General features: G+C 51.2%; 2 protein-coding genes across 3 annotated transcripts in view; both read right to left on the bottom strand.

Annotated features, from left to right (window-relative positions):
• LOC108523128 (uncharacterized) overlaps positions 1-5,270 on the bottom strand; it is a 47,576-nt gene extending 42,306 nt beyond the window's left edge. For both annotated transcript variants that reach the window (XM_017863664.1, XM_017863665.1), the window contains exon 1: positions 4,584-5,270. Coding sequence is in view for 1 of the 2 variants with exons in the window: in XM_017863665.1 (XP_017719154.1) it covers positions 4,584-4,677 (94 nt within the window). In the remaining variant the exon portion in view is untranslated. The remainder of the gene's footprint in view (positions 1-4,583) is intronic.
• PRKAG2 (protein kinase AMP-activated non-catalytic subunit gamma 2) overlaps positions 1-14,239 on the bottom strand; it is a 338,501-nt gene that overhangs the window by 197,968 nt on the left and 126,294 nt on the right. The gene's annotated exons all lie outside the window — the stretch shown is intronic.

Raw genomic sequence — 14,239 nt, 5'->3', positions numbered from 1 at the left:
GCCTGCAGTTCCTGGATAAGACACAGCCACAGAGGACACCCAATGGATGGGAGGGACCTGTGCTGACTGCCTAGGTGGGTGTCCCGTGGAGAGGAAGGACGAGAAGTCAAAGACAGGGATTTCATGACCCTCACAGAAGCTTTCTCAGGGAGAAGAGGTCTCATCTAAGATTTTTGTTTGTTTTTTGAGACAGTGTCTCGCTCTGTCTTCCAGGCTGGAGTGCAGTGGTGCAATCTGGGCCCACTTCAACCTCTGCCTTGTGGGCTCAAGTGATCCTCCCACCTTACCCTCCCCAGTAGCTGGGACTGCAGGTGCACACCACCACACCCAACTAACTATTTTTTTGTAGAGAAGGGGTTTTGCCATGTTGCCCAAGTTGGTCTCAAACTCCTGGGCTTAAGCACTCCTCGACCTGCCTCAACCTACTAAAGTGTTGGGATCACAGGCAAGAGCCACAGCACCTGGCTTTTTTTTTTTTTTTTTTTTTTGAGACAGGGTCTAGTTCTGTCACCCAGGCTGGAGTGCAGTGGCATGATCACTGCTCACTGCAACCTTGACCTCCCCAGGCTTAAGCAATCCTCCCAACTCAGCCTTCCAATTAGCTGGGGCTACTGACATGCACCAGTACACCTGGCTAGTCGTATTTTTTGTAGAGATGGGGTTTTGCCACATTGTCCAGGCTGGTCCCAAACTCCTGGGCTCAAGCGATCTATGCACCTCCGCCTCCCAAAGTGCTGGGATGACAGGCACGAGTCACCGAACCCAGCCCTGAGATTATTTTAGCTCCAGGAATAACTGTATGAAGGAGAGGGCATTGCTAAGAGGGAATTTAAAACACAAAACCGGCCGGGCACGGTGGCTCAAGCCTGTAATCCCAGCACTTTGGGAGGCCGAGAGGGGCGGATCACGAGGTCAGGAGATCGAGACCATCCTGGCTAACACGGTGAAACCCCGCCTCTACTAAAAATGCAAAAAAAAAAACCTAGCCAGGCGAGGTGGTGGGCGCCTGTAGTCCCAGCTACTCGGGAGGCTGAGGCAGGAGAAGGGCGTGAACCCGGGAGGCGGAGCTTGCAGTGAGCTGAGATCCGGCCACCGCACTCCAGCCTGGGTGACAGAGCAAGACTCCGTCTCAAAAAAAAAAAAAACAAAAACAAAAAAAAAAACAAAACACACACAAAACCCTGAAGCAATCCTTCCTGGTGAACAGGGAGTGACCCTGGGCTGGAACATTTTCCAGCCATGACAGAGCCAGGGATTTTTATGGAGAAGCTGTGATACTACAAGGCCTCGGGTTAGAGCTACAGACCGAGCTCCTGAGACATCGCCCCTGTCCACGAGCAGCCAGGAGATCACAGAAAAGGCACCCAGGGTGGTTTTTCTTTTCTTTTTTTTTCTGAGACAGAGTCTCACTGTTATCACCTGGGCTGGAGTGCAAATGGCACAATCTCGGCTCACTGCAACCTTTGCCTCCCTGGTTTCAGCAATTCTCCTGTCTCAGTCTCCCGAGTAGCTGGGATTACAGGCACCTGCCAACACGCCTGGCCAATTTTTGTATTTTTAGTAGAGACAAGGTTTCATCATGTTGACCAGGTTGATTTCAAACTCCTGACCTCAGGTGATCCACCTGCCTCCGCCTCCCAAAGTGCTGGGATTACAGTTGTAAGCCACCGCGCCCGGCCCTCAGGGTGGTTTTCTAGACAGTGATCATTCAGCTGGGTCTTGAGAAATGGGTAAAGTTTAGACAGGCACAGGCTTGGGAGGGAGGGTTTGGTCAACACTCTTGGACTGTTTTTCCTCACTCAGTGTATCCACACCCAACACTGTCTGTGCAGCACAGGGCTCCCGCCTCCCACCCAGCCTAGCTCTTGGCTCTTCTCACTGGGACACTAACCCAAGTCAGACATACTATTCACCCAGGTCCCTGGGCGCCTGCCGCCTAAGAGGAGCCTCAGCCTGAGCAGGGGCGGTGGCCTCTAGCTGCTTCCCAAATTCCAGAGGAAGGCTCTGGAGGGAACTCCGATTTTCTTGACCCTGTGGTCAGAGCTGGCATCTGCATCCAGGCTCTTACAAAACTTGGTTGAGATGCAAATATTATTTTTGATCTCAGAAGCATAGGAGACAGGATGACAGCCAACCGTTAAACACAAGTGAGGAAGCCGCTGTCTGGCACATAATAGGCCCTTAATAATGGGCCTGTCCATCCCCATTAGCAAAACCAGGTTTTCAGTTCATAACAGGTTCTGGTTTAATTCTACAGTATATAAGTGTTTATTACTTTATTACTTAAATAAGAGTCATCTTTTTAGACCATGTCAATGAGCCTCCCGTCTAGGATTCCATCCCTCCTCTTCCTGCTCAGGGCTGGGCGTCCTATTTCTGTGCACAGTCACTTTTTTTTTTTTTTTTTTTTTTTTGAGGGTCTTGCTCTGACTCCCAGGCTGGAGTGCAGTGATATGGTTAGAAATCACTGTAGCCTTCACATCCCAGGCTCAAGCGATCTTCCCACTTCAGCTTTCTGAGTAGCTGGGGCCATGGGTGTGCACCACCATGCCTGCCTAATTTTTTATTTTTTTTGTAGAGAGGGGTCTCATGACGTTGCCCAGGCTGGTTTCGCAACTCCTAGGCTCAAGCAATCCTCCCACCTCAACCTCCCAAAGTGCTGGGAATACAGGTTTGAGCCACCGTGCCTGGCCTATACTCACCTACATGTGATCCCCCCGCCTTAGCCTCCCGAGTAGCTGGGACTCTACTTGATTAGACGTTGCTCTCTAGTTCTCTTTATGAGACTTTCTTCTTCACAAGATTGAACACCCTCTGGGTTCAAGAACTGCTGCCTCTTTCACCTGCTCCCCCCAAGGACTCAGCACGCTCTGAGCCTGCAGAGGCTCCCAGGAGTGCTGGCTGAAGTGGATGTAGCAAGAAATACAGGCAGATTTTAAATTTATCTTTTTCTTTTTATGCTCTTCCAGTTTTCATTTACAGTTCAGAAGTTTTGCCAAAGTCACCTCCCTGTTACACACAGTGACAATATTTTTCCACTTAACACATCACATTCCAGTCAGGGGACACGGCTTCATGTACCCCCGAGCCTCATCTTTACTCATCCCCTGGGTTGTGTCTCCCCAGCCCTGGTGAAACTGAGCCGATAAATGATAGCACTGGCATGGGGGTTCTGCTGTTCCATCTTGCAGTGGGCTCTTCAGAAATAACCTATGCCATGCAAGCAGTAATGCCAGAAATGGGCCGACTCTGATTTGTTTTTTTTTTTTAGACAGGGTCTAGTTTTGTCACCCAGGTTGGAGTATAGTGGCTTGATCGCAACTCACTGCAGCCTCGACCTCCTGAGCTCAAGGCAGCCTCCCATCTCAGCCTCCTGAGTAGCTGGGACTACAGGCATGTGCCACCATGCTTGGCTAATTTTTTAATTTTTTTGTAGAGACAAGGTCTCACTATGTTGCCCAGGCTTGTCTCAAACTCCTGGGTTCAAGTGATTCTTCCTCCTTGGCCTCCCAAAGTCCTGGGATTATAGGCCCAGACAAAATCTGATTTTTTTTTTTTTTTAGGCCGAGTCTTGCTCTGTTGCCCAGGCTGAAGTGCAGTGGTGTGACCTGGGCTCATTGCAACCTCTACCTCCCGGGTTCAAGCGATTCTCCTGTCTCAGTCTCCCAAGTAGCTGGGACTATAGGTGCATGCCACCATGCCCAGTTAATTTTTTGTAGTTTTGGTAGAGACAGGTTTTCACCATCTTGGCCAGGCTGATCTCAAATTCCTGACCTCAGGTGATCCGCCTGCTTTGGTCTCCCAAAGTGCTGGGATTACAGGCATGAGTCAACGCGCCCGGCCTGATTCTTAATAAATGAAATCTGCCATCTAATTTTGAGTGGGCAGGTCTTAACCAGGTGTGGAGCTAAGAAAGCTTTGGAATTGACCTGTGTGGCTGCAGACAGACAAGGGCAAAACCCACTCCAAGTCTGCAGGTCCTTGGAAATACTGAACCACACATGCTTCACCACCTGTTCCATTTGCCCAGACCCCAAACCCCTGCACATGAAGGAGCTGCAGAAGTTGCCAGAGACCAGGGAGACCACAATGCAAGCTTCTCCCTATGGGGCGCAAATTAGGCAGGTGTTTCCCCTCCCACATTAGCCCATGATCTGTCAGATTACCCCGCTACAGAACCTGGGAAGAAGACCTCTTTCTTCCTGACCTCCAATAGATTCCTCTAAACACGCACGTTTCGTTTTTAACCGCTGAAAACAACAGTGCCAATCCACTCTTACTTTTCCCCGAGCCACAGTTTTTGCATAAATGAATGACAATCCAATCCATCACTAGCCTCCCGGGGCCAGGTGGGGCAAGAAAGGAAACAGCTTCGGAGAGTATTGTCAGGCGGCTCTCCACAACAGCACTGCCAACAGCAAGGAAACACTTCCCACGTATTCCTCTAACCACTGCCTGACGTTATACCCCCGTTGGAAGGGAGTGGCTGGAAACAGCTACTGCTTAGGAGGGTGTGCACACACGCCATGGGGTTCCCTCCCAAGGACAGACCACCAGGGGCTCGGGAATGGGCAGAGTCCTACCGAAAAGGCCATGGGGCTCCGACTGGCGCCTCTCCGTGCTTCGATTTTGGTCCTTGTGTTTCTTGTTGCTCCTGAGACTCCCAAAGCGCCTCATGGGTAGCTGTGGCCACAGCAGTGGCGACAGGTGAACATATCAGGGCCCACAGAACCGGTGTCAGCCCCAGGTGGCAGCGAGCCAGAGGAGCATCAGCCCGACAGGCACGGGGCACCCCAAAAGCTCACAGTGGCAGCCTGTGCTCAGGTGACAACCCGGGTCCAAGCGTCCTCACCAGGGGGTCTTCAGGGCGACCTCACCGCAGCCCCAGAGTCTGTGAGGCGCCAGGGAGTGGAGCCGTCCTGACCGGGCTGCACCTCCGGCCACAGCAGCTGGAGCGTCAGCTCGGCTGTCCTTAAGTAGCAAGAAGCTGCCGGAAGCGCAAACAGACCTTCGCGGGGGATTTGTTGATGTAGTTAAGGTCAGCTGCTCACTGATACTCTCCAGGGCTTTTTTTTTTTCTCCTTAAAATTAAAAAAAAGGAGGGAAGACCAGATAGGCAAAGGAGGCACAAGCCTGCAAGTCATGTGCAGCCGTGCATGATGTCTCTTTAAACAGACTGTAAAAGGAAACCACCCTGGGCAGACAATTCTTGGCACCAATTGGCCGGAGCACATTCCCATTGTGACATGACATCACACAACTATTTTGATTCATGGGTTCCAGGGCCCCACGGGGTCAGAAGGCTCCGGCTGCTGCTGGGTGGAGAAGCTACACAAGTCCCTGGGCTGGAAATTGCTGAATCTACTTTGACTCACGGTTCCACTCAATGGAAGTAGCAGCGCCGTCTTCAAGGAGGGGATACGGCTGCCCGACTGGAATTTAACGGAAGGCCTTCAGCAAATGCGTAATTTGAGCTCTGGACTTGCTGAGAATTGCAGCATGACAGAGCTGGAAGAGATTTTAGAGAGATCTAGTCCAACTCCCTTCTATGACAGATGGGGAAACAGGTTCAGGACAGGGAGGTGACTTCCCCAAGATCCTGTGGCCAATGGTAGAACCAGGACTGGCGTTTTAATCTCCTTGACTCCAAAGCCAAACCGCTGATCAAATAAAATCTAAAACATTTATAATTTGTATATGTTTTGCAACTAATAAAACAAACTTTGGAAGCACAAGACAGAAGAAAAAATCCTCAACTTTTTGGCTGATAGCCTCACTAAAGTTATCTAAAGTATCAGAAAGTTACTTCCCATTTCTGAACCTCAGTTTCCCCCTCAGTGAACTAAGACAAGACCAGGTCGTTTTAGGATTTAGTCTAGGACCACGCACAGTGGCTCACGCCTGTAATCTCAGTACTTTGGGAGGCTGAGGTGGGAGGATGGCTTGAGCGTAGGAGTTCAAGACCAGCCAGGGCAACATAATGAAACCCACATCTCTATTAAAAAAAAAAAAAAGAGAGAGAGAGAGAGATTTAGCCTAGTTCCAACAGTCTGAACCTCTCACAGTAATTGATTCTTCTCAAATGACTATGCACATGAGGAGGAGACGATGTCAGACCAGTTAAATAACCCCCGAGCTAAAGATTAGTAGCCCCGGTTCTCCTGGCTGCCCATTAGGGTGGGATAACCTCCCAAAACTGCAACACCATCAGTTTCTTCAGTGGAATTGTTATTATCTACGGTTCATCCGAAAATGAGGGGATGGGGTGTGGAGTGGAAGCACCCCAGCAACTTGCCACTGGAGCCCAGGCCTCCTCAGGAACCACGGGTCCAGCCTCCCAACTTGGGTCTGGCTGCTTTTCATGCCTTTTCTCTCGCCTCTTTCATTTGCAGGGCTAAGTGCCACTGGAGTTGTTGGCCCAGTCACTGCAGATGCCTGATGAGATAAAGATGGCTCCAGGCTAGGACGGTAGGAGGGAGACCAAGGGAAGTCTTCGATTCTATCCCTGTGAGATGAACCCCTGGAATCTCAGCTCCCACCCCAGATCTGCCACTCCCATGGGGCTTCCATCCACAGAAGCCAGAGACGCCTCAGATCTGCCATTCCCACAGGGTTAGCATCCACAGAAGCCAGGGATGTCCCAGATCTGCCACTCCCAATGGGGCCCAGCATCCACAGAAGCCAGGGACATCCCAGATCTGCCACTCCCATGAGGCCTCCACCCACAGAGACCAAAGATGCTCCAGATCTGCCATTCCCACAGGGCCATGCATCCACAGAAGTCAGACATGTCCCAGATCTGCCATTCCCATGGGGGCACCATCCACAGACAAGTCAGAGATACCCACATCTGCCATTCCCACAGGGCCCAGCATTCACAGAAACCAGGACGAGTCCCAGATCTGCCACTCCCATGGGGCCACCATCCACAGAAGCCAGGGATGTCCCAGATCTGCCACTCCCATGGGGCCAGCATCCACAGAAGTCAAACATGTCCCAGATCTGCCATTCCCACAGGGTTAGCATCCACAGAAGCCAGGGATGTCCCAGATCTGCCACTCCCATGGGGTCACCATCCACAGAAGCCAGAGGCGCCCCAGATCTGCCACTCCCACAGGCCCAGCATTCACAGAAACCAGACGTGTCCCAGATCTCCCACTGCCATGGGGCCACCATCCACAGAAGCCAGAGATGCCCAGATCTGCCACTGCCATGGGGCCTCCATCCACAGGGGACACACTCCAGCTCCCAAGAAGCCTGGTCGGCCCTGGCATGGCTCCTGTGTGACTGGAACTGGTTCTAGCACTTCAGATGCCATTGACTGGTAGAGCAACTGCTCACATGATTGGACCTGACCCATTCTGTCAAGATGTGTGAGTCTGTCCTTCCCCGCCTAGGGGACCCGGCCCATCTCTGTCTAGAGTGACCTCATAGTCATACCATTGCTTAGCAGATCAAGAAACTACGGTCTCAACTTTTCTCGTGCAATTTCTACCAAATGGACCAAGTGACAACTGTCTACTTGGTGCTGTGCTGAATGTTGTAAGGTCAGGAAGTCCTACAAGGCATGACCCAGCCTTCATTCATTCATTCATTCATTCATTCATTCATTATATTGAGACAGAATTTTGCTCTTGTTGCCCAGGCTGGAGTGCAATGGCACAATCTGCAGCCTCCGCCTCCTGGGTTCAAGTGATCCTCCCACCTCAGCCTCACAAGTGGCTGGGACTACAGGTGCACGCCACCACACCCAGGTAATTTTTGTATTTTTTGTGGAGATGGGGTTTTGCCATGTTGCCCAGCCTGGTCTCAAACTCCTGTGGATGGTGGCCCCATGGGAGTGGCCTTAAGTGATCCACCTGCCTCGGCCTCCCGAAGTGCTGAGATTACAGGTGTGAGCCACCATACCTGGCTGGAATTTTCTAACCTACCCGCTTTCGTTTACACCATTTGCCCTGCCTCCTAAGCCCGTGGTTTTCAGCTCTGCCTGCTGAAACCCTGTAAAACCCTTACAGCCCAATTCAGAGACCATGCCTTCCCCCAAGTGAAACCTCCCTCATCACTCCCCAAAGAAGGGACTTTTCCCTCCTTTGAAAGACTTTAGCTCTTCAACTCTATATGTGAATGTGGCCCTTACCACAGAGAAGACTGGGAACCCCAAAAAGGTAGGGGCCCAGGCCTCACTCATCGTGAGGATCTCCCAAGCCTCCAGCAAGGCATCTACTTTGGGAGGCACTGGACAGTCACCCTGAACCCCTGCAGTCCCTCCAGCTGCCCCTGCTCCCTGGTGGAGCCAACTGGAGGGGCTACACAGCCAGGCTCCTCCCAGGCTGCTGGTTAGCTGCAGCCAACAGTGGGCACAGCAGACGCCAGAAGGAGGGAGGAGCTGAGGCCGTCATAGCCCCCTACATCCCTGCAGAGTCACTCTGGCCTCACTGCGTCATCTCCCAAGGGAAGAATTCAGCTCCTCTCAGAGAAACCCTTCCCCAGCCTTCTGTCTTGGGTCAGGGACCCTCTCCTTCATCGTTCGGGCACAGCACTGGCAGCAGCCCTGCTGATACGAACCCGAGTTACTGCACCAGCCCTGGGGGTTCCTGGCAGCCTGCCCACACCTTTGAGAGTAGTGTCTTTACTCAATTCTCCTCCAATGATCCAAAAAGTTCAGTGTGCCTCCTTTCTCCTGCTGGGACTGATAGATAGATATGGGGATCAGATATTTGTAGCACGGATGCATGAATGAACACACAAAATAGGTCTTGCTCTCAGTGACTTTGCGAATGAGCTGGAGACAAAGATAAACAATGCTAACTGCATGCAAAAGCTGTTAAGTATGTGAGCCGTGGCTGCAAGTGTCGCCAGCACAAAGGAAGGAGAGGAGAAGGCCTGTGTGGCCCTGCCTGGAGAAGGGGAACTTGAGATGGGCCTTCGGGGTTGGCGGGTGTGAAGAAGAGGGGAGAACCCAGGCCAGGCCAAATCAACACCTGGAGTGGGGGACCCCAGCCTTCAGAAACAAGCCACAAAATCTACCGCCAGCTGGGTCCTCAATATACTGTTGGATTATTTCTGTTGTTAAATATAGTAGCCCAAACTTACTGTGATTAAATTCTGGAAGTAGGTAAGTTTAGGAATTTCATGTTTAGATGTCTTTTTCTTTTCTTTCTAAAAAATCAGCTTCTAACAAAAATTGTTTTCTCAAGTTAAAAATAAAATAACACCCAGTGCGGTGGCTTACACCTGTAATCCCAGCACTTTGGGAGGCTGAGGCGGGAGGATTGCTTGAGCCCGGGAGGTCGAGGCTCTAGAGAGCCATGATCCTGCCACTGCACATCAGCCTGGGTGACAGAGTGCGACCCTGTCTCAAAAAATAAAACAAAACAAAACAAAATAAAATAAAACAAAGCAAAACATCTTTATGAAAAGACCTGAACAAGTATCCCAACAAGAAAGAGGCAGATTTGATTAAAAGGAAAATGAAGAGGTTTTGTTTAAGCCAGTGTACTATTCTTACACTATATAATACAACGGACAGCAAGAACATTTCAAGGCCGGTTGCAGTGGCTCACACCTATAATCCCAGCACTTTGGGAGGCCGAGGCAGGCAGATCACCTGAGGTTGGGAGTTCAAGACCAGCCTGACCAACACGGTGAAACTCCGTCTCTACTAAAAAACAAAATTAGCTGGGCATGGTGGCACATGCCTGTAATCCCAGCTATTAAGGAGGCTGAGGCAGGAGAATCACTTGAACTGGGAGGCAGAGGTTGTGGTGAGCCGAGATCGTGCCATTGCACTCCAGCCTGGGCAACAAGACCAAAACTCTGTCTCAAAAAAACAAAACAAAACAAAACAAACAAAACAACAAAAAAGAACATTTCAAAGTTTAGTGACTGAAGGTAAATGTATTTAAATTTGTGTGGAAAATAACCAGCAACTTAGGCAGGCCTGATGGTTCCGTGCTTGAGTTTAAATGGTCATTCATTCAACAGGTAGTTATTAAACCTCTAGCAAGTGTACAGGGCAGTTGTTGATTGAAGGGATGAGGTACTACAAATAATTCAGAGACATTCCTGTCCTCTAAGAACCATATTTTATTAGTAACATAATAACTCCCATTTACTGAATGCCTACCATATGCCAGCTGGGGTGCTGGTCACCTTACAGCTATTATTTTATTTCATTCTTCCCACACATGAGCAGGGCAGGTATAATTAACAACATTTCATTGAAAGACGAAAAACTGAGGGTCAGAGAACTAGTTTGACCAGGATGGCACAGCTGGCAAGTTGACAGAAGATGGACTTGCCCCCTCATGTGGACCCCTGATTCTCAAATTCACATCCTTCCACTATTCCATACTTTCTTTCTCATCGATGTGCACAGGAAAATTCGGCAGCCATTCAACACCCTAGCCTGAATCCCACAGGACTCCAGAGGACCACTGTGGACTGAAGGGATTTGGAAAATAATTTCTCTCTACATCTTGAGTTTTGATTTCAGGCTGGGAAATTAAAAGGCAAAAGAAGCAGCATGTTTAAAAATCCTGATTATGGCGCATGCCTGTAATCCCAGCACTTTGGGAGGCCGAGGCGGGTGGATCAAGAGGTCAAGAGATCAAGACAATCGTGGCCAACATGGTGAAACCCTGTCTTTACCAAAAATGCAAAAATTAGCTGGGTGTAGTGGTGTGCACCTGTAGTCCCAGCTACTCGAGAAGCTGAGGCAGGAGAATCACTTGAACCCGGGAGGCGGAGGTTGCAGTGAACGGAGATTGTGCCACTGCACTCCAGCCTGTGCAACAGAGCGAGATTTCATCTCAAAAAAAAAAAAAAAGTCCTTATTTGCATTAAAGCCATCTCGTAACACAGACTGGACGAGTCAGGTGACCTGCCACGTGGGTACAACATGCTCTGGAAGCACAAAGCCAGCCGCTTCCTCCCCGAGGCCACTTCTAGGTGCCCGAGCATAGAGGTGGGGCACAAAAAACTTCTCACTGCTGGGGTCTTTCTGTTTGACTCACACATGCCTGAAATTCCTTACATGAGGGACAAATCTTTGGATCCCATGATTAGTGATGAACACTGGTGGGCTGGGAGAGGTGGCGCCTTCCCATTGCAGGGCAGGGGCTGAGGACCCGTTCTTTGGCACATGTGGGTAGGGGAAAGTTGACCACTCACAGGCGGACAGGGACGCCAAACCCCCTCTTCTGTTTCCGCCAGCCGATGGTCCCACATGAATACAGGGGAAACTCGCTGCCACACCTGTGACTCCGCTCAGAGTTCGTTCTGACAGAATGCTTTCCACACTCAGAATTCTTTTTTGAAGGGAGGGGCTGAAAAAGGAAGGAAGGAATGGCTCCCAAATAGGAACTGTATTTTCTAATGTATTTTTAAAGGGCCAGGGCCTTTTTGGATCACAGTTTAAAACTCACACCCCTGGTTGGTGCTGCAACCCAAAGCCTGGCACGGGACCAGGTAACTGGGGTGCCAGATGCCTTTATCTCTTAGCAGTGCCCCGTGCTGTGTGGCCAAGGCTTCCAGGTCACCATTCCGACACCAGGTTTATAAGATCTGGGAAGGGGTGACATCAGAGTTCAGCTCATTCAACGCATGTTCTATACATGTGTCTTCTGGTGGCTGTTCTTTAGATTTCTGACTACAAACCTACCTTTGACAACTCGAAAAATAAAACAGTGTGGAAGAACACCACCACGAGGCGTTTCATACTGTTAGTGTGCTTCATTGTTTTCTGGCTTTTGGTTTAATTTCCTCCCCAGTGAGACTGAAAGCTCCCCCATGGCAGGGATCTCACCCACAGAAGAAAGGAAAGGAGCGCTTACTGAGTTCCTCCAGGTGACTCAGGAGCAGCACGGTGGGCCAGGGAACAGCAAGCCAGCTGCTGCTCCACGCTTGGCATCCCTGGGAGCAGCATGTCCTGTTCCTGGGGGACACTTTTGCGGCTGTTCTGGAGCCGGGGAGTTTGTGCTGACTGCACCCCTGCCCTCGGCAGGGCTTCAGGCTTGGCCAGCCAGGGCTGGGCTGCAGGAGGCCATGGCACTGGGTCCCGTTCACTCTAATACTTGGATTTTACCAGGTGTGCCAGCACCCCCCATCTGGATGCTGCAAAACATTCCACAGCCAGACTGTGCACTATACAGCGGAGTTGGGGGCGAGAGAGGTGAGGAAGGAGAAGTCAGGGGAACTGCAGATGGGCTCGCAGATGGAGCGTGGTCACCCCTGCTTCCTGCGCATTAGGATAAATGGTGCGAAGGTGCCCACCCTTCCACGAGAGAGACGTGATGGCGCTCCTGTGGCTCTGATAGGTAACCCCCACCCCCAGACTCTGGTGACCTAAAACGTGTGAGTAAACCCTTTAATCGCTGGAGGTTCTCCACCGGTGCCCCGGGGGCCACGTTCCAAGGCATGAGAGAAGTGCTAGGACATGTGGCACATGTTGTCCCACTAACCTGGTGCTAGTCCAGGCTGCAGGTTGGAGCCCCACCCCAGCCTTGTCACCTGGTGAATGGGACTCTGGGTCTCTGTTGCAGACACCATGGTTGGTGCCCAGCCTCCACTTGTTCCCCACCCCACCCCTGCAGTGGGTGTCTGAGAGCCGAGGGCCTCATCAGGCCAAACTGCCTCCTCCTCCAGGCAGCCCATGAATACCCACAGGGTCAAGCCCCTTGAAGCTCACCCTATCTCTGGACTTCCAATTATATCAAAACCAAATTTTTGAAAAGACCTCAAGCTTTCCTTCTCATCAAAGCCACTTTGCATGTTATGTGAAGCTGCAAATAGTTTCCTTGAAGTTGTCACTGGGGACCCAGATGAGAGAAAAGTCACTGAGACTCGATGTAACCACCCTCCCTCCACACGCCTCCATTCATTCATGAGACTGGCGCTTCCCAGGGCAGGGCTGCTGAGGCCTGGGAGCCGACCGAGAGATCTGCCAGCAGAGCAGGGCAGCGGGACCCCTAGTCACCCACACCCTGCAGCTGTACAGAGCTGGAGACTTTGCCCACAGCGGTTTCCTACATTCTTCTCAACCACGCTGTATGGTAGGGAGGCCAGCCATGACTATTCGGTTCAAGAAATAAAATTTTTTAAAAACCCAGGAGTTCAGAGGTGCTCAATGATTTGCCCAGTATCTGTGGGCAGCCTGTGGGATTGTGGGGGTCGATGCTGGCTCTGCTGGTTCCTCATCTGGGGGGGCATCAGGAGCTGGGCTGCCCCTGCTCCGACACACTCATGGTCACTCACAGCCTCCTGGTGACCACAGGAACTGGAGCCTGAGTCTCTGAGTGACAAGAGGGTGACTTTTTGGGTGGACGGCTGCAGAAGCAGGTGAGGACGCACCACTCAAATACTTTCGGCTCCTCCTGAACCTTTGTGGATCATGAGGCAGTACCTGAAAAGCACCCAGTCCCCTGCATGGCTGCATTCCAAACCACATCTCATTATGTAAGAGGGCACGGGTCCCCTCCAGGCCGGGGAGCAGCAACACGCGTTAGCACATATTTGCTAGAGCTCTCCTGCCGGTTGCAAAATACTGTGTCATATTTCATGGAAAGTTCTAAAGGTCACTGCTGCACTTGACTTTGAGATCGCCACATCACCTCCCTGGGGCCTCCCCGTCCCTGCCCCAGGAGGTGTTTATGAGCCGGCACCTCTGCGGAGCGCCCTCCGTCCTGACTCAGGCCCCCATGCCTCTGTTCCACGTCAGCCCGACACACTCATGGTCACGCACAGCCTCGTGGTGACCACAGGAACTGGAGCCTGAGTCTCTGAGTGACAAGAGGGTGATTTTTTTGGCAGAGACAAACCACCTCAGCTCACACAGCTCCACTCACACCAGCGATATCTAACGCCACAGAGAATTGGCAGAGACAACAGGGGCATCTTGATTTTAAAAACAGATAAGTACTAAAAGGCACAAAACAATAGCAATAATTATTTTAGCATGCTGAAATGCAGCACCCAAAAGTAAGAAATCCCTGGATCTCCTTAAAATCTTGAAGGGGCATCGCATTCCCCCATGAGGGGTCAGTGGGGCCCTTTGCAGTCCCTTCTCACGGTGCCTGGCATCCCTGCAGTTGCTCAGCATCCAAGAGCACACCAGGCCAAGAGCTCTGAAGGCTCTACCGGCAAGAACCTGCCCTGATTCCAGCTGCTCCATGGCCCAGAAGCTGAGCCCTTGGCTCAATGGGCTGAAACTCTGCAGGCCAGCCACTCGGGTTTTCTGTTT

The sequence above is a fragment of the Rhinopithecus bieti genome, unplaced genomic scaffold (assembly GCF_001698545.2).
Source record: "Rhinopithecus bieti isolate Rb0 unplaced genomic scaffold, ASM169854v2 scaffold_70550, whole genome shotgun sequence".
NCBI classification, from domain to species: domain Eukaryota; kingdom Metazoa; phylum Chordata; class Mammalia; order Primates; family Cercopithecidae; genus Rhinopithecus; species Rhinopithecus bieti.
Note: the sequence above shows the minus strand (reverse complement) of the source record. Positions and strands in the feature narration are given on the sequence as shown.